The sequence below is a fragment of the Centruroides vittatus genome, unplaced genomic scaffold (genome assembly GCF_030686945.1).
Source record: "Centruroides vittatus isolate TY-2023 unplaced genomic scaffold, ASM3068694v2 contig_2908, whole genome shotgun sequence".
Taxonomy (NCBI): Eukaryota; Metazoa; Arthropoda; class Arachnida; order Scorpiones; family Buthidae; genus Centruroides; species Centruroides vittatus.
Genome location: NW_027121851.1, coordinates 95,368 through 117,544, shown reverse-complemented (window position 1 = coordinate 117,544; position 22,177 = coordinate 95,368). Strand labels below are relative to the sequence as shown.

At 27.2% G+C, this 22,177-nt stretch overlaps 1 protein-coding gene across 1 annotated transcript in view; it reads right to left on the bottom strand.

Annotated features, from left to right (window-relative positions):
- LOC136972458 (Wilms tumor protein 1-interacting protein homolog) overlaps window positions 1–22,177 on the bottom strand; it is a 48,672-nt gene that overhangs the window by 4,568 nt on the left and 21,927 nt on the right. The window contains exons 4-7 of the mRNA XM_067267055.1: window positions 21,898–21,960; window positions 12,403–12,533; window positions 12,263–12,314; window positions 8,555–8,623 (exon numbers count right to left, since the gene is read on the bottom strand). Of these exons, the coding sequence (XP_067123156.1) occupies window positions 8,555–8,623; window positions 12,263–12,314; window positions 12,403–12,533; window positions 21,898–21,960 (315 nt within the window). The remainder of the gene's footprint in view (window positions 1–8,554; window positions 8,624–12,262; window positions 12,315–12,402; window positions 12,534–21,897; window positions 21,961–22,177) is intronic.

Sequence of the window (22,177 nt, the reverse complement as noted above, 5' to 3'; positions counted from 1 at the left end):
AATAATACCTATATAGGAGTCAGTTTCCCATAAAAGTCCTCCCAGGAGGAATCTCCCTTGGCAGATCATCCACTTGTCATGTTACAATACCAAATAAACCAAACTAATTCTAATAATTTTTCTGTAAACTTGCTATTTATTTCCCACAGTTTATAGGCATTCTGATAAATGTTCTTAAAATGTATCACTTACATTTTTGAAATTTATGATTAATAATGCCAGGTGTAACAATTATTGCAACAGGTAATTTTATAAATCCAAGTGTAACAAGCGGGCTTTTCATAATCTGTGGTTTAGAGAATTTACTAACTGGATAAAGGATAAATAAGGATGTTTCACATCTATGGAACTGATAGATGATAAAAATATACCAGAAAAAGCATGTTTTAATTTAATTTTGCCAATAATTTGATGCTATATATCTCTGATCTTATCTCGGATGCAGTAAAGATCAAAGGACAACACTTCTTTAAACCAACATTCCAAACAGTATAAATATAATCTCATTTTACTCAAAATTCTATTTATGTCAAAATTCAACTGTAAAAGTATTATGAAGATCTACAAGAAATTACAAAAGACTATTTACATTACTCTTTTATAATTATATTCTAATGTTCTTATTTCATTTTTGTTCCAATTGCCTGAAGGTGATAATTTAATTATCATAAAAAGTCATAGAATTATATATACGGCTGGAATTACAACAACAGTAACTTACATTAATTTTACATACATTTCCAGCAGCAACAAGATGTGAAATATACAGTGCAAATGGTATTGTTTTTGGTCCTGTTTAGTGGCCAGCTTCAGGCTTGTACTGAAGATTTGTGCTAAAGCTGAATATTCTCAATTTTCTGGAATTTACTTCAAATTTGGTCTTCTATGTCACCAGCTTCAAATGACATCTTACACAGGAACTAAACATTTCACTTATTCCAATATTAATGCCCACACTATTTAACCACATAAATAAAATTGTAATATGAAGTAATGAAATAAACAAAGAAAAACTTTCTACAGATGAATCCTACATTCTACTACATGGCTTCCTTATTACTGCATATTGCAGTAATTCCCAAAGTGCACACTACTGCCCCTTGGTAGTGAGTAAATCTAGGGAGGTTTATTTATATGACATAACGCACCATTTTTGGTTTTTGGAGGACATTATTGTTTATTTATCGCGGTGCGTGGTTGGTGTTTTACTTTAGACATTTTCATCAATGATGTAACTTTTATTCTGTAAAAGTTCATTTTTATGCAGGGCATTAAAGAAAGTTTGCTCCAAACATCTTTTCTGATTAAGGCATTGAGAAAAGTAGACAGAAGGAGCAGGTAATTGGAGGCAGGGTACTGAATGGTGACCATAGGTGAAGGTTGGGATCACTGACAACCTTTTCCTCTCCTCTTTTAAAACAGGTAAGAAGAAGCATTGCATTTAATAGTTTCCAGATGTGGAAAACAATATACAGTAAGGACGCAAAGTGTGTTTCATAGAAAAGTTCTTATCAAATCTGTTGCCATAAAGTGGTACAGAGTAAACTCCTGGGGTTCTGTCCACATTATATGCATCCTTCACATTTGATAGTAATCAAAAGGCAGTTGGACTATGCTTCAATAAAATCAAGGTGTTGGTCTAGGCAGCTATTTTTTTTATACATAGCATTTAAGGTAGGGTGAAAATCCATTATAATCCATCCTCTCATAGCATCTCTTACAACACTTTGTTTTGCTGCATTTCTCTTAGATACTTTAGCAAAGGTTAATAAAGGGACTGCAATTGATAATAGGTATACAACACTAATGTTGCATGTGTGAAGTGCATTTTTTGAAGTTTTTTTGTGTACCTGGTTTTGATTTTGTTACATCATTATTATTTTTAAAAGAGCCCATGTCATATTTTTGATGTGTGATGTATGTTTGATTTTCAATTTGTGTATCTTAATTTTTATTTCTATTTATTTTTGTGCATTATATTTATATTATTCTTAGTTCCTTTAAATGTTTTACTAAATGGAATATTTGTATTTTGACAAAATCTAAACAGAATATCTGTAATATTTTATAAATATAAACATCTAAACCCAACAGTTATACATTAAAGCCAAATTATTACTGATTAAATTGGGCTATGTTACTACTACTATTATTATTTAAATACTAAGTAATTTGGCACCTAACACCTGTCTCTAGTGCCAAATTACTTAGTATTTAATTAATAATGGTATTAGTAACATAGTCTGATATAATTTAGCAATCACTTGGCTGTAATGTTTTACATTAAGTATTTTTATGTATTTATATTATTCTTACATTAAATATTTATCATTTTGTATATTTGGTATGTGACAGGTAATATGAATCATATCATTCAAATGCATGTACTTTTAAATTTGTTTTTGTTCCATTTTTCTATTTAATCTTAAAACCTTTAAACAAGGGTGAAAATGAAGTATCAAACACAAATTCATGTTAATAACAACCACTTGGCTTTTTTCCACCTTTATTTAGTTGATACAGTACACGTTTCGGGCCTTATGTACCGTATCAACTAAATAAAGGTGGAAAAAAGCCAAGTGGTTGTTATTAACACGAATTTGTGTTTGATACTTCGAAGAATAATACAACACGGTTTCACAAAAATCAAAATCAAGGGTGAAAATGTTAATTCAGTTAATAAACTTTTTGTAACTGGATTTAGGTGTCTTGGAAGTTGATTATACTTTGTGCATCCAGTTTTTGCATTGATTAATATTAGGTATTCGTAGGAATAAATAAGGTATAAATTCAAATATTTATATGATTTCTGTAAGACAATATTCAGTAAAACACATTTTATAAAAAACTTTCAATAATCCACTAACATATTATGAAGAACTAATGGAACTTATGTGCTCAGTTAGTGAAATATTCGAGGATACTATAGATTATCACCTATGGAATTTCGGGACTTTCTAAACTGAGGGGACCGAGATGAATTCAATGATACCCTACTTTTGGACTGGAGATAAAAAATACTTTGTGAAACATTTGTTTCATAAAGTGGTACATTCTGTTTTGTTTTCTTGAGCCTAAAGATGGCCCATTAAGTAAATGGCAAATGTTTGCAATTAAATTTTTAAATCACTGTGAACAGTGGTATGTTCTTTCTTTCAGGCAACAATTTGTTCTGTTTATTAAATATCATAGTCCAAATTATACATATTAAATCAAATAACTAAATTATTTAGGAGATATTTTAATGATAAATTTGATTATAGTACTATAAGATTTAGCACTAAAGTTATCTTGTTACCATTCTTTACAAGTGTCATCATCTTGCAAAAAATTTAATTACAATTAATTTCTTACTAAATTAATATGTTGTTCAAAGCTGGAACTTATTCTAACATTAATCAATGTCACACCTTTCTTACGTCTTCCAGCAATGCTTTATTAGGAATGAATTTTTTTACTCATAATAAACCAAATAATCATTGTAATTAAGCAAGCTATTTTTTTGCTACTATTAATAATTAGAAGAATTGCTTGGAGATTTGGGTGGCATAACTGGCAATGCGACTGTATGGTAAGCAAAAATTGTGGTTCAAATCCCACTCTGGACTGATTCTTTTCTTTCAGGCTATTCTAAAATCATTTAATAAATATTAAATTATTATTATAATTATTAATTTTGATAAGAGATGGTACCTAACATCTACCTCTAATATCAAATTACTTAATATCTAATTATTAATAGTAGATACATATACATGTATATATATATACAACTATATTTATATTATACATATAAATGTAGTTATATAAATATTATATTACTTATGGACATCTTTAGGGTCAAGAAAACAAAACAGAATGTTACATAAAACCAGTCATTTTGTATAAGTTTTGTTTTCTTAAGCTTGAAGATGGCCCATTAAGTGGGTTGAAAAAATACATAATATATATATATATATATAACCTGCTTCTGGTTCTACACTTTTGAACTGAATAGTTTACCGAGCATTCCAAACTTGAATGTTCACATAACTTTAATTAGACGTTTGCATGTAAAATTGTAAGTGTGGCCTTGCTATAAGGGGTTGATGAAGAATGATTGCCAGGCAAGCAATAAGGTTTTGCTCTCTTTATTGTTAAATGCAATCCCCTTTGGTTTTAGCACAAAATATCTCCAATACCTCTAAAGTTCTTAATTTGTAGTTATCAAACTCTTTGTATAATTGCTTCTTCTCAACATGATTGGGATGAAGACAAAATTATACAAAGAAAGTTTATAACTAATAAATTATACTATTACTTTTAATATTTTATTAGTATTATACAGTGTACACATTGAAATAAATTAATTTTATCTTAGCATGTATGTTTTATTTTCTTTCAGATATTCACAAATTTAACAAGTATCTATGCCTAGTTTCTTTTATTAGTATTATTATATTTTCCAAAATGCATATTTTTATTTTAATAAAGTAATACAGAATTGTCAAATGGTTCCAAAATATTAGCTATTTAAAAAATTATTTAAATAGCTAAGAAATTTTTATTACAATTTTATATTATTATTAAAAATATTTCAAAAAAACATAATTCTAATTTTACTAATTCTACCAATTTATTAAAAAATTTATGAACTCTAAATATAAAAAATAATCATCTAAGCCAGTGATTCTCAAAGTGGGGGTCGCAAAAAATATTTGGGGGGGGGTCGCTGAAAAATTGATTCTAGATCAATTTTTTTCAAATATTTTATAAATTTACTATGGATTCATGTTTAGAAATAATAGAAATAAAAACTATATAAAATAATTTTTACTTAAATAAATTGCACATATAAATAATAAAAAGGATACAAATATTTAAATACGAGCCTAACCCCCTCCCTCCGGGATGTTTTTCGACACATACTCATTCTTCGGGGGCCCTTTGAAATTTTTAAGTGCAGAAGGGGGGTTGCGATCCAAAAAGTTTGAGAAACACTGATCTAAGCCATATCTTTGTGGTTTATAAAAATTTTTTTCAATCACATTCTAAAATTTAGCATTTATTTAAATAAGATTTTAGTGTTCAAATATATTGTATTAATGTCACTACTTTGTCAATGAACAAATGAACAACAAATTATGCATATAAAATTGACATGTTAGAAAATAAAAGTTAAAATATCTTTCTAGTTGAAAGAACTGACATCTTTCAAATCTATAGATTTTCAATTAAAACACTACTTCTATATTATTTTTAAATTCAGTCAAAAATATCAAAGTTCAGTAAATGTCAATGAAATATCAGATATGTTAAAATTACACACAATATATTAGTTTATCAGCAATCTTAGATGTGAGAACTATTATTTTATTAACTCATTATTTTATATAGTTATGTATTAAATTTGGTAATTTCCTACTTTTATTTAAGAGTAAAATACATTTTATTATTATGATTGATTTTATTATTGATTATAATATCCATTACTATATTTTAGTAAAAAAATAATTTATGTTGTGCAATTAATTGATGATAATCAGAAAGATTGTAAATTATTTAGTCTTTGAAAATATAGTATTAATATCTCTATTATAATCTTTATAATTAGTTAAGGAAGTTTAAATTTAATTAAAAGTAGTTATAGCATTAATATTAAATTTTAAATTTAGGAATTTAATAAAAAATTATATATACATATATATAAATTTATACTGTTTTAACTAAAATTTCTTTATTATTTATTTCCTTTAACCTTTTTTAAAAGTCACCAATTCTACTTTTATATTTATAAAACACTATTGGAATACACGATGCAGATATATACTGCCCAAAGGCAACAGGCTCTAACTCCAAAATATTTGAAAATCAAGTTGTAAACTTATCATCATGCTTAATTAGTATCCTACATTGATACCACTATACATGTGAAAAACATTCTGTAATTATTAGAGCATTTTTCATGCAAAGTATTGGAAGGTATCAATGCAGGATACTAATTAAGCATGATGATAAGTTTGCAACTTGATTTTCAACTTTTTGGAGATAGAGCATTTTGCATTTGGACAGTACATATGATACAAATTTACTCCATGTTTTGAATGTCCTTGCATAAAGTATCAATGCTGTTTACTTTTGAAAACTTGTAAAGTATCATTGGCCAGCTTTAGCATTTTTTCCTGTTCAGCATCTTTCTCTTCATTAGTGTCCAAATTTTCTGTAACCATCAAGTTCCTCACATTTGTGGGTTCTGTAGCTGTCTGGTGCAGTATGTTCTCAGTGTTTTCTGCCATCATTTCTTAAACCCCTCACCAACTATCTGCTTTCCCATCTTTTATATTATTATATCAGATTATTATTATTATTGTGTGGAATTCTGCATATACTACATAAATGTGACATAAACTTTGACATATATGATTTGGTAGAAGGCATTGTTGCTGTAATGTGGTAACTTCAGCACCAAGCAAAATAGTTGGTTATGTCAAAAATTGGAGATAACAGAAAGTACATTTTTTGCAAGTACTGTACTGTAATAAAAATATTGTAAAAGCAATTGTGAATATACAAAATGCTTTGCAAATAATCACGTGTTTGATCACAACTTATTTAAATAAGATTTTAGTGTTCAAATATATTCTATTAATGTCAATACTTTGTCAATCAATAAATGAACAAAAAATAATACATATAAAATTGACATAAAAGTTAAAATATCTTTCTATTGATAGTTGAAAGATTTGACATCTTTCAAATCTATAGATTTCCAATAAAAATGTTAAATTACAAATAAGAAAAAGCATGAATATATAAAGTTACTTGTATTGTGATACTATACAGCATATGAAGTTAAGGATATCTCTATATGACTTATAATACAGTTTCAATTTGAAGATTCAATTTAAATAATTTATTATATATGGTTTATATGTTTATCATAATATATCATTTCTATCAACAATAGTCAAATATTTCTGTTCATTGTCATCATTCTTCATTCTGCAGATAATTTTTCTTTTCTGCAGAAACTGGTACAGAGATGATAAATAAAAATAATATAAATGCAACTTTTAACTATATCATTTGTAATTGAATTTTGGTTAATGACTTTTGACAAATTTATTAATAATTATTACTTGTTTCTTAATTTCATTAATGTTTGTAAATGAATTTATGAAATTTTTTTCTCAAAGATAATCAGTTTTATGTAAAAATAAATATTCAGTTGATGATGGTTTATATTTAATATAATTTTTTATTAATATACCGAATTCATTGCCCATAGATTAATGATTCCCACTAGTTTATTCAACATGATTTTGATGTTATTTTCAATATTTTAAATATGTAACTATTTTTATCATAAAATTTAACTTTCTCTTCAAATTTTTTCTTATTCTTATTTATGAAACTGATCATATTGCTAAAAGTTGTTATTTTTTTCTGATTTTAATGGAAATATTTATATTATTTGTATAATTTATCTATTTTTATATTATCCAAGAATATAATAGAACATTTTAAATCATATTAAATAAGTGTTACTCTTCTGCTCTTTTTGTTTCTTCTATGTTTTTAATAATTTCAAATTTCTCTGGAGTCTATGAAATAATTTTATCTGAAATTTGCTAATGATGAGTGATTAGTAATATCAATAAATGATACTGCAGGATTTTAACTGGCCTATGGTATTGCTATATAATTATAAAAATGTTAAATAACTTGGACTAAAAATAAATAGCTAAGCCACCATACTGTGTTAAATTAATAATTAGAAGTAAATAAATTAATTTAGAATATTCTGAAACAAAAAATTGATTTGGAGTAGGACTAAAACCTATAATTCCAGCTTACCATGCAGATTTGTTGTCAATTGTTACCTAGATGTCTGCATGCACTTCACTTCCAGACCAAATTAATTAAAATATACAAGGTCACTCATCACACCGATTAGGAACAATTATACATCTGGCCCTCCATGGCACTCAGCTGACTTATGCAAAGTATTCTAAATTAAATTGGTCTGGGAGCAAAGATCAAACAAAGTTCTAGGCAGCATAATTCAGAATACATCTTTATGGTAAGCAAGAGTTGCAGGTTTGAGTCCTACATCAGATCAATCAGAAAAAGATTGATCCAGAATATTCTATATTAATTTATTTATTTCTAATTAAATTTAACAGAAGATAGTGACTTAACTGCCTACTTTTAGTCCAAATTATGTAATATCTTTATATTTAATTAGCCATATTGAAATCTGGTGGTATTATTTATTTATTACTATACGTTGGGCTTGGTTTATATGTAATTATATTATTAATATACTAATATAGTAAATCAAGTCTAATATCATTTAGAAACATTATATCTTTTATTAAAACAGATTCAATTTATATAAATATCATTTTGTAAATCTTTTGAAAAATTGAATAAATAAATAAATAAATAAATAAATAAATATATTATATATATTTTTATAAAGCTTATACTTTGAATAATTTAAGTTAATTATAGAATTCAAGAACAGTACAAAATTATTTTAATTAATTTTAAAAAACATTAATAATTATACCTCACAAACATAACAGTCAATATGAAAGTCTTTGTCCATTGACACTACACGAACTGTTTCATCAGTTCCCTGAAAACAAAGAAATGATATAAAATCTTGTTCAAATTATAGAAAATCTTTTTTATTAGCAAGGTTGAGGCCGAAGTTTTAAATGTGAAAACGTGTACGTTGAACATTCAGCGCTGCTTTCCTGTAAGCCTAGAAGTTTGACAATGGCATTTGGAAAGTCATTGGAATCATGCTCGACATTCCAAATGCCATTGTCAAATTTTTAGCCTTATAGGAAAGCGGCGCCGAACGTCCAACATACACGTTTTCACGTTTAAAACTTTGGCCTCAACCTCACTATTAACTAAAAAAATTATTTCAAAAATTTTATATTTTGTAATATAAAAAATTAGCTATATAGCTTATATGATTAATTTTTAATATGAGTAAAGATTTACATCCTTTTGTAATAGAATAAAAATTAATTTATTTCATGCTTTGATTAAACATATTAATAAATTTACTAGATTACATAGTAAATTCAGCAAAATTAAGGTAAAAAAAAATTAATTATATGAATTTGACACTAGAATAAACATGAAAAAAATTAAATAAATAAATTTTTAAAGATAGCAAGAAAAATAATAGTTTAGAAGAGATTTAAAACTGTAAGCTTTATGTACTAAACCAACATTTAGCTAGCAAAAACTAGTAAACATTACTGATAATAAATTTCACATAATTTAAATTTAATCTTTTTTCAAACAAATCAGAATTCTGATTAGCTTATAACTAGTGGTGGGGTTCAGCAGAATCAGCTGAATCCCACCACTAGACTTCAATTTTCTTTTTTGTAGAAATTTTTGAGGCCCTAAACTACAGCTTACATAGCTTACTTGTAAATCCAGCCCTGAATGTATTCACTGTCTTATGCCATTAAAAACAACTTGTTAATAAGTTTTTAAATATAAAAAATTAAACCAACTTCTCGCACAATCCCTGGGAAGGATAAATCAACACACTAAAAACCTTTTTTATATCCCAGTATGAATAGCTTTAGATAAAAACTAACGTTTTTGGTTGAAAATGTTAGTTTTTATCTAAAGCTATTCATACTGGGATATAAAAAAGGTTCTTAGTGTGTTGATATAAAAAATGAAATGCTCTTTATATAGTATTATGTAATTTTACAATTTAAGCAGGGATTATACAATGAGATCCATAGTTTGGGAATGTTGAGGTAGGAGGAAGGAGATATAAAATGCCTCCCATAGGAATAACATTGTCTTATCTTGGCATCGTTTAAGAATTAACATCATGTGGTTCCAGACTCTTTGGCCAGTTCTCTAGTATACCTGTTATTTCATATGTCTTCCTGACATTTCTGGATATCTGTCTGGAGCATTCTAGTAGTAGTTCTAATATAATTGATTATTGCCCTCCTCTGGAGATGGTTTTGTAAAGGTAAGGCATATACCCCAATTTTTCCAGCAAGTCAACTTTATCTCTGTCATTACATAAAAGCCTATTTCAGGTAGGTTGGAGCCAGTGGGACGATAAACCTGAATTTTCTGAATGCATGTATGATAGCTAACAACAGCAACCCTAAGTATAGTATTGCAGGCTGATAAGATAAGGTCCTTTTTGTGTTCAGAAGGAATAGTGGAAAGTGCTCTTTTTACGTGGCTAACAAGGTATTTGAATTCTGCAGGTGTATAGCCTGCATTAAATATTGTAACCGATAATAACTGCAACTCATTGTCAAATGCTGCCTGACTAGAGAAGAGAAAGGGATGTATCATTACCGGCTAAATTCCGGTGGGTTCGAATTTTCACATATGTAAGTGGTTGATGAAATTATATGGGACAAGGCATTGAATTTATGGAACACAGAAAACAATTTCATGTGGTAATCTGTATATATGTAGATCCAAGAAAAATATTTTAGCATTAACCTCATAATGTATGGTTAATGAAATAGAGAACAACATTTCTATAAATATTAATAATTCTTCCTCTGAGCTCTCCCAAATAATTAAGACATCATCTACATAACATAGATAAGGGAGAGGGTATTGCATAGCAAGTGAAAATTAAAAATTTTTGTTTCAATGTTCAGCTAGTGTGGCAGAGAGAGGTGAGCCCATTGGTATGCCTTGCTTTTGAATGTAGATGTTGTCATCAAAATGAATAATTATTTTCAGTAATGAATAGCTGCACTTCATACAAATCAAATACTTGTGGAGGCAAGTGACTCTTCCTTAATAAGCATGGTGTTCACTAGCACAACAGCTTTAAACTGCAGTACCAAAAGATACAATGATACTACATTGATTTTGTAAAAGCAATATGCTTGCATGGGGAGTGGTGCAAGAGTGGCAATAAGAGTTGATCTTGCTTCAAATACAGAAGTTATCACAAAATGTGACATACAAAGGGAGGGAACTAAGTCTTTTAGCAAGCACCTTCTCCAATTAATATGTTGGATATGAGTGTTTGTTGACCAGAAGTTGTAAAAGACATGTAGGTTAATGTGTTTTGATCTAAGAATAGCCTGGAACACACCACATTTTTAGGAGGAGAAAGCAGTCTCGTTAAGGAAGATAGAACACCCAGTAATGCCATCACCTTTTATGCTCTTCTTAGAACTGTCAGTGTTGCATCTTCATTTAGTAGGACCAATCCAGATTATAGATGGAAGTCATTATTCTTACTCATCACATACTTCTGTTCTTTGTCCAAGGTCAACAACTCAGATCCATATTATTCAGAAAATGTCTGATACACCAACTATTTTTAAATGTCACAGGCATATATGGGGGCCTTTGGGCAGCAATTTTTGTGAATTCTGAAAGTTCCAATACAGATTGCAGTTTGGCCTGTTGAGTAAGTGATATGGTTGCCATGATGAAAGAGATTAGTTGTCTGTAGTCTCTCCTTGGAGCTGGGATGAATTTTGACCCATGCTGAAGAATATGATAAACTGTGTTTGGAACTGCAGTGTTTGCATAGTTGTAGTACGGAACTGCCTCTGGAATTTTATGAATATGCAGGAAATATTGTAGCAAGCATATGAATTTTCTGTTTAGCTTTCTTTTTGTGTGGAACAATGCTCTGTGAGTGATGGAGTGAATCTTTTCCAATTGAATATACAGAATCATTGGCTCACATACTTTGTAAAGCACAAATCAGCAACATACATTTTTGTTCAGCATCAACAATTGATCTTCTTTTGTCTCTAATTAGTTTGGCGAAGAGTTTCCATTCTACCTGTGGCAGCATGGATCATATACAAAATAGAAACAAATTATATTTGAGTGAAATACATTTAGGAATGACTCCATATTTTTGGCACTGTAGCAGGAACCAGAGTTGTGCCTATTGTTTTAGCCACTGTTCATTGAGTTTTAGCAGTGTAAAGAAATTCTTCCTCACAGTCACTTAAAAAAAAAACATGTTGATATGACAGCCATCATAATACAATCTAACAAAATTGCTTTGAATGAAGTTAAAAACAAGTAAGCACTATTACAGCCATCTTACAGAAAAACTAAACAACTTTTTTGGTCAATCCCATAGATATACTTATTTACTATATTTATTTATTATATTCAAAGAACAGAAGCATTCTTTAAATACATACACAAATACAGATACATAAAAATATACTTCTATAATCTTATAACTAGGTTCTTTAAAATTACAAAAATCAATACATACTTCTACAGGAGTTATTGCTTTTCCACAAGCTGCACATTTTGGAGCAAACATCCTAAAATTAAATGAAAATTTCAAATATTTAAAATTTTCATAAATAATTTTAATAAACATTATCTTTGTATTAAAAATCAATAATATACTTGTGATAATCATTGACACAATAAACTTTATTATCCATGTCAATTGTGAAAGGTACACCATCAAGACATTCATTGCACATGCAACAGCGAAAGCAACCTGGATGGTATGATTTACCCATTGCTTGTAATATCTGAGAAGAAAAAAATTATTAATTAATCATTTAATATTTATTTTATTGTTTCAGTTTATTTTTAAAAATATTTAAAGTTTTCCAAATTTCTCTGTGATACAATTACAATTTATGATTCAAATTTTTTCCAACATATTTATATAAACTTTTTAAATTATTGTAATTTCCTGTGTGAATAAAGTCAATTTGACTATGCAAAAATGAGTATGGATTATCTTTTGATTTTAAATTACAGTCATGAACTTAAGTTTAGCCAAAGAAGAAGCTGTTAAGAGGATGTATAAAAATTTTAAAAAATCTTTTATGTGCCATACATATTCATCTGGCTTTATGTGATTTTTCAGAAACCACTAAAAACACATATACCTATCCTTAATCTTGGTATGACAACTTGGTAATGGTCAATCTAATAATACCAACTCAGTAACTGTCAACTTAGCAATAGTCAACTTGGCAACAAAAATTATTTTGAAGATTACAACAGAATATTTTTAATTCAACACCATTAAGAGCAGAGATAAACTTTTTCAAGCTTAGATGTTCAGACATTAGTAGTTTTGTATCTTTTTATTCAATGATAATTTCAGTCACATTTATAAAAATGAATTTTATTAATTTATCAAGTTATTTTACTAGAGTGCAAGAAATAATATTAATATTTATTGCACTACTGCAATACAAATTTACAACAGAAATTTACAAAAAAATATTTTATATATCTTTGAATCATTGCAAATTCTGCAGTTGAAAGGAACGAACAAAGTGGGAATGTTCATATTTCAACGTTGTCTTGACCAATGCTTGCATAAATCTTAACACTTAAAATTTCACTTTTATATTTCAATTTTACTCTACTTAAATTTTTACATATTTTATTCCTCTTTCTATTACTCCATACTAAGTAGCCTGAAAGTTTAATTAATGTTAATTTGCTTAAAATTAAAATTTTAAAAAATTTTTTAAAAGCAAGCAAATTTAGAAAACAAAAATAAATGAAATTACTAAAAAAATTTAAATAAATTTAAATTTGATTTTCTTTCATGTGAAACGACACTAAAACAATTTCTAAAGTTAGTTAAGTTGCAAAATAAAAAAGAGTTGCAATTAATTAAAAAGATTGTAATTAAGGGTTTAAAAGATGCAGGCAAAATTAAATAGACAATAATAAATAAATAATTATTAAAAATATTACAAAAACTAAAACTAAATCTGTATATCTGTATCTAACTAAAGGTTATTATTCAAAAATCAAATTTAAAGAATAGTTGCTAAGGGAGCAAACGAATAGCATCTCTTCAACTCCAAGTCTAAGTCTGTGTCAAAAGTGAAATCTTCGTGTCTCCTATCCCTACACAAAGACCTTTCTTCCCCTTTGTTAATCCTTTCCATGAATTCATGCAGAGTCCACAGAGGAAGTTAATGGGTGGTCCTTTCGAGGAATGAATTGTAGATGCCACATGCGACCCAGTGTGACCTACTTACATGCTGCTTCTTTTTACATTGTTGGTTTCAGTTTTGGTGGGGAGAGAACATTTTGCTTATAATATAGACACAGATGAAGATGGCCTTGGAAAGGCTAAAATTATTTTGAAACTAATAAGTGTCAACTGAAGATTAAGATTAGTACTTGGAATTCACATGTATTGTAATTTTAATATTAAAAATTACAATACATGTGAAAAATTAAAAAAACTACATTAGGAACAATTACTAATTTAGTTTTATTTTAGTTAGTTATGTAGAAATAAATCTATAGCATAAAATATAAACACACCAAAGTTTTTATTAATAACTGTTAAAAATATCAATATGTTAAGAGATATCAATATTTTAATATATTTTACTCATTTTACTAAAATTACACTGAGAGTAATTAAATATCAAATTATTTAGAACACTATTACATAATATATTAATATTCATCGTCATAGAAAGTTTAACAACATAAAAATAATACAATACAAATTAGCAATACAAAAAGAGAACAATTTCTCTGTTATGGGGGAAATAATACAAGTGGTTCGTAGGATTACAAATTAGCAAATCTAAAGTACAAAGATACAAAGATAAGTCATAAACACTATAAACAACAATTTTGTGATTGCATACATAATGTTTCATCTATGAATACAATAACAATCATTAATTTTGATGTTTCAAATAGTACTTTTCGGAGATTTTAACAAAATAATTGTATATTTTGTAAAGATTCATTTTACTGAGATTATTTAAATTAAGTTGGAAGTCAAGTAATGAATTATAATTGCATATTTGAGTATTTTATAATAGTCACGCAAGCTATGAAGTTCTTGACAATTGTGAATTAGATGATATAATGAAAATTCTTCAGAATTACATAAAGGGCAATAAGATCTTGCTAAATCAATATAAATATTATTAATAAAAAGAGTATATTTATTTAAATGGAGTTGAATTATTAATCGTTTTACATTTAAACTAACTAGTTGTGACATATAAGGTTGTGAAGACGGAATTTGTAATAAATCAATATACCATGGGTGATAAGTACTTTGGTATAGTGAATTTTGATCTTTGTTTATTGCCTGGGAAATTATGGAGTTTATTAAAAGTGAATATCCAAATTTCCAATCATTAATGTTATCTTTAAATAATGACTCCGATATACCAAAACTATTTAGGATTTGGCTTAATTTGTAATGCCATAGATGCTTAAATTTCTGATTTTTACTTTGATTAATATTTTGTTGGTGTAAATATATTATAGTATTATCATTTTTAAATTTGATTCTGTAGTAAAATTTTATTAAACGTTTCAGTAAGAACGGGAAGAACCAAATTCGGTTTACTTCATGCCACAAAGCATATCCTGGAATAGTTCTTTCCAGATGAAATAATCTGTGTAAATAATAGACGTGAAGATATTCCAATTTATAAATATAATCTAAATTCCATATTGGACTTGCATAATATATTATGGGTATGATAGTTGAGTTAAATAGTTTAATATGAATTTTCAAATTAGTAGTTTTCAACTTGGAACATACAAATAGTAGATTATCTATGGCTTGCTTTGCTTTGATTTTTATTTTATTAAAATGTGCTTTAAAGGATAGGTTCCAATCAAATTTGACTCCCAAATAGTCTATTTCATTTACAGTTTGTAAAAGAGTATTTTCATGATATATTTTAGTGTTATTTTCAGATATTTTGCAATTATTACGGAATATTATGACTTTCGTTTTGGTCGAATTTATTGTTAAATATAGTGATTGAAGAAATTTATTAAGTTGATTAATTTTCCTTTGTAATGAAATCTTTGTTGGAGCCAGAAGCACAAGATCATCCGCAAAAAGAATATAATGAAAGATTCTATTTCCTATTTCAATTCCATCAGTTGATTCGGTAAAAAGGCGATCAATACCTATGAGATAGAAGTTGAATAAATAAGGAGAGAGAGGATCACCTTGAAGAATTCCACGGGATAAAGTTAAAGTTTGGAGATATTATTGCCTTGTTTTATCTTGATATTATAGTTTGAGTATAGTTTAAGAATTGCTGAAGTAAATCGGGAACTTGCACCACAGGATTTCAGATTATGCACCAACAGAGGAACGTATATTGAGTCAAATGCTTTTTGTATATCAATGAAGGAAGCATATATTTTCCTATGTTTTTTTAATAGATAAAGTTGAACTATCATTAATAAGGTAAAAATTGCAAATTCAGTTCCTTTATTTACAGTAAATGCATATTGAAATTCGGCTTCTAATTCCATAGTTTTAGTCCATAGCTTAAATTTGTTTGCAAGGAGTGAGGTAAAAATAATATATTAATATTTAAAAATATATATAATTAAATAATTCATTTTTATTTTAATGTGACTATAATTTGAAATAACATGCATATGTAAATAATTGTGTACAAGAAAGAAACAAAACAATGCAAAGCAAGAGAATAAAAAAAAATCCAATGAGATTTTTCATCATTTTGTTGCATGTGACACAGATACAGCAATGCAAAGTTACAAAATTTTTAAAATTTATTGTAAAGATATAAATCATTCAAAATATAAAATACTGATTTACTATATAAATTTATTAAAAAGTATATCATAACTGTATTTTATGTATAAAATTTGCATAGTTTAATAGCACTTTTAATTTAAAAAGTTGACATTATGTAATCACTTGCCAAAAATTCATCAGTCCTAATAATGATCTTTCAAAATTTTTACTTGTTTTTACAGAATACAATTCAAACTAAAGATTCAGCAAAAAATTTTTAACATTTTCTGTAATATTTCAAGAAATTATTAATTTTTAAAGTAAAATAATTTAAAATGAAGTAATTTTTGATTAAAGGGAGACAAATAATTAATTTTTTAATTAAAAAATTTTACACAATTGTTTGAAAGCAAAGAAACCTTCTAAAAAGATAAAAATTTTACAGGTGGAAATAATTAGAAGCCAGATGTTCACTCTTGTTTTACAACTCAGAAATCTTTCTCTGTTTTATTTACTTTTAGAATGGGCATGACACAGATCCTATTTTTGGTAAATGGAAAAAAGTCCTATTTTATTTAAATACCATAGACAAACAAAGTAATTTAAAAAATTTTTTTGAAACATTAACTGACAATGCATGACTTACTGGAATTTGGGAGATAGGAAAATATTATCCTATGTACACATATCAAATTTGATTTTTACATAAATCATTTCTCATTATAATAACTATTGAAATGAAATAAACATGTAGAGTGGAATGTTGATATAACAAAATTAAGGGGACCATCAAAATTCATTATACTGAAATACAGTCAAAAATGCAAGGATAAAAGAAATTTATTAATGATTTTAAAAAAAAAAAAAAAAAATTGCTTACATTTTGTTGCAAAAAGTTTTTTAAAATGCAATTTACCTATTAGTATTTATATGGAATCAAATTTCACATTTTCAGAATGTAACAAGCAATTATTTTCTGCTAAAAGAAGTCTAATTTTTGTGTTGTTTCTTTAATCAAAGTTTTTTAAAAAAATCCATTACTGTGACAGCATTCCAGTAGGAAGTCAGGCATAGCTTTTTGTTTAATTTCTTTTTGCATGTTATCTAATATTTTATTTTCTTCCAAATAAAACTGCTTTCATTTTTTGTTTTTCTCTATTTTTTCTTATAAACTTAAAAAAAAAATAAACTGTAGAGTAATAGCATCAAAACAAAACCATTAAAATTAGTGTTGCCAGTTAAACCAGACATTAAAATTAATTATGATAAAAAACACACGTTTAACAATCCAGCAAATAAAATTTACTAAAATAAAAACATTTTCGATTGTTTTAACGGTTTAATAAAATTAAAATTAATTATGCCAGACTGTTTAACATAATATTCATCATTTACTAATAATTAATGATTTATGCATTTATGAGACAATTCTTTTGTAATGGACTGAATTTTTATTATGTTAAACTGAAATTTCATTATAATGGTATTTGTTAAACTGAAACATTTTTGCACAAAGCTGAATAGGAAATTGGCAAGGGATTCAAGATATATTCATTGTTCTGACATTTCACTGTATTACCACATTCATAAATATTTTATAAAAATGGTAAAAATTATTTAATTTTCATTTTTTTAATAATTTTGTCACTGAAGTTAATTTAAAATCATAAAATAATATAAAGGAAAACATATTTTGGTAAACTAAAACAAATATTGCACCTCTATGTAAATTATAAAAAAACACGGATAAATTTTTAATTTTAAAAATTAGTTAAATAGTCATGTGTTAACATGTCCTTTACAGAAACTTACAATACAACTCTCTAACTTTATATGCAACTTCAAATTTGACATGTACTTAGTTGAAAAACTTTTTTAAAATGTTTTTTGTATGACAGAATTACCATCAGTTCTATACATTCTTCTGAAACTGATATTATCCTTAGGAAAAAAATCATCAACAATTAACCTTTCTATCAAAAAATAATGCAGAAACAGGACCAAGAATGTACAGTACATAAATGTGTGTGAGATGAAAGCGGAGTCTGGAAATTTTTCTTTGGAATTCATAATCGGTCCTACCTATATAAAATTAGTTACTTTTACTGACAGAAAATAAATTTTTTAAGACTGCTTTTTATCAATAAAGAAACATTCTTCATATCTCATTTGTTCAAAATAAAATTGCTAATTGAGCCTGCTAAGAAGCAAAAAGGACCCACTCTACCCTTGGGTTCCATACAAGCTCTTCACTGCCCTATGTATGTACATGTACAGTGTTTATGTTGTGACTTTTTTCTAAATTCCTATTTTTTGTCTCCCATTACAGCAATAAACTATTCTTCAACTGACTTTCAAATAGGACACTTTAACTTCAAAACAATCATCATAATTAATCAGTCTAATTAAGTGCCAATTGGGAGTGATGGAGTCATCCCCAGTTGACATCATGAGTAACTGTGGATGGTTATATCAATAATTAAATATGTCTGGAAGTGAAGAATCACTCGAGGTCTGGATAACATAACTGGCAACACATTTGCACAGTAAACGGGAGTGGCGGGTTCAAGTCCTGCTCCAGGCCAATTCTTTTCTTCCAGAATATTCTAAATTAATTAGCAAATATTATAATTATTAAATTTAATAACAGATGGTGCCTAACACTTACTTCTAGAACCAAATTACTTAATTAGTTAATTATTAATAATAGCACTTAATTAGCTCAATTAAAAACAATAACCTTAATATTCAAATAATAATAAGTCGAAAAAGTTATTATTAAATAATTTATTGCTGGAAATATTAAGGTTTTTGTTTTTAATAGTTTATTTTTCCAGTAGCTATTTTGTTAGCTCAATTAATTACAGCAATTGTTTGATTTATTATTAATACATTGGGCTTAGTGATGTTTGTTTATATATACTGTATATACTATACTGGTACACTTTAACTTTAATCTAGTAGCTAATTGAAGTCAGTAGATGCAATTTAACACTTCAGATGGCTAGTTGTATGTTTATATATGTTTAATGTTTTGGATCGAATTACATCAAATAAGTAATAATACAATTTTTAAAATTAACTAACAGTATTTTACATGTTTAGAAATGAGAAAAATGAATAAAAGATAAATTTTTTGATGCAATGTCCATATTTTCCACAATTTCAATTAGATCAGAAAATGGGGTCTAATAGACCCCATGTGACTACTGGACACAATAGAAACCACAAGACTCCCTGAAAGTTAACCACATAAAGGAAATCCTCATTAGTTCAAAATTCAAGGGACAAAATAATTGTGACTTCAAATTATCTGAGATTTACATATTTCTGTACAATATGCCAAATGACATAAACTGATGTAATTTATTAAGTAAATGAAATACAGCTACATATATAAAATGCTACTTTCGTTAATTAATAATAATAATAATAATAATAACAGAAATAAACTGCAGGTAAACAGCACATACAGCACATCTGGTGAGAACAATACATGTTGTCAGATAAGTTTTATAAAATGTAAAGCAGAATTCTCAAAATGTAGCTCAAATCATTTTTAAATCAGTCCAAAAAAGTAAGTCATCCAAATCTAGTAGCCTTAGATGTCTCAATCTGCTACTTGTAGCCCAATGTTGCAACCCTAAAATCTAGCTATATTTTATGAGGTAAGAGAAAAAGAGTAGTCCTTGGTAAGGTGACTCCCAAAAATGTGTTACTATAAAAACAAATACATATTGACCAGATTAGAGTTGTTCATGATCTATTGTTCTCTTATAGTTTGGAAGCATGTGAATTTCGATCTAAACATGTGAGTTAACATATGCATATCACAGTTCAGACTGAATTTTCACTTTGAATTTCAAAGTAGCCATATTTCAAACTAACCAAATTCCTTAACATGTAAATCTCTACATATCTGACTGGGAAAAACAGTACAGTTACAAACCAATGGGATTTCAAACTATCCGACTTTGAATAAACAAGGATCTCCTGTATTAATTTGCTGGAGAGTTAATGAAAAGATTTAGGAGTAATATCTAATGCATGGAATCATAGAATAAACTAATGGAAAATAGAAATTTATAAATGCAGAAAAATCTATGATTAGTCTGAGGTCCAAAATATTTACCAAGTTATAACTTTAATTTTCAACCTTATTGTTTTATTAACTTGCATAACAAAATCCACAGAACATTACTCATTATCCATAGAAACTGTACCCAGAACATCTGTTAATAGATTTCTGTTAAAATTTTCTTTAACTCATTCCAACAACAACACATGCTATTGGAAGAAGAAAACTTCATCCCAAATTTGGACTGTCCAGGAAGCAATACTGGACAAAAATCAGTGAAACACTTTGGTCCATGTGAGTGGACATTATGAAAGCTGTGTGGAACTCAATGCAGTTGCCAACTCTGTAATCTCATCATCCACTGAATCCAGAAGTAATGTCCTTTCGTAGTAATGGTAATTGTTCAATCATGTAAATTTTTGTAATAAAGTATTATTTGTAAACTCTCTCACTGGGACAAAACACCTACACCAGCATATCTCAAATTAAACACATTTATATTAACATTTTCATCTGTTTATAAGAGACATCTTCAGGTATATATAATGCAGAATAATACAGACAAATTAAAATCAAACAAGCTTTTACAAACAAATTTATCCATTTTGTTCAGCATTATATATACCCAACATGGCTGGGCATTCCCACTCGACGGATAGCATTGGAAATTGATTAATAAAAATTTTTTAAATAACTTATATATAAAGTAAATAAAACCAAATTGTAAAGAACACTTCAAACTTATATTTTACTCATAGTTTTGATATTTGTATAATTTTGTGTCTTATTTTAGTTTTCTCTTAGGCGCACAACATTCTTTCTATAAAAATCAATATGTTAGCCAGTTGTTGCTATCATCTTCTTCGCTTTAACAACTTTTCAATCTGCGAGAGTAAATCTTTTCTTTTCTCAGCTACAACTTGATTTGCAGAATATTACCCTACTTTCTCCTAATTTTCACTTATAATTATCAAGGAGCTTAGATTTCAACATTATCAAAAATACATAATTTTTATCTCATTTGCTTGAAAAGTAATAAAGAAAAGTATTTTACATAAATAATAAAATATTTAATACCTAAATTCAGTTTGATATGCATGCTTAAGTTAAGATGAAGCCATATATCAGAGTAAAATTTCTTAATAAAATGATATTTTGATGTGCTTTGTTAACTTGGAGAGTTCTAAATTGATAAAAAAATATCTGTTTTCACATTAAAAAAATTATCTTTAAAACAGTAAGACTAAAAATCTATTTTTATAATTTTACATGTATGTTTCTAATATTTAAAAATCCTTACCATTTCCATGATCAAGTGACCACAAGCAGCACATTTTTCAGCAGTTTGTTGAAAACCAGAATACTAAAAAAAAGGTTCAAAATTAATGTTTGTTAAGTTTAATTTAGTTAAAACATTAATCATAAGAGAAATCAAAAATTTTAATAATTTTTGGATCTGTGGTAAACCAATATTTCAGTCATATTTTTATGACAATATATCTATGCATACATATATGTAATCATTTGAAATATATAATTTATTTGTAAATTTTGAAACTCAAACAAGCAATTATTTATTG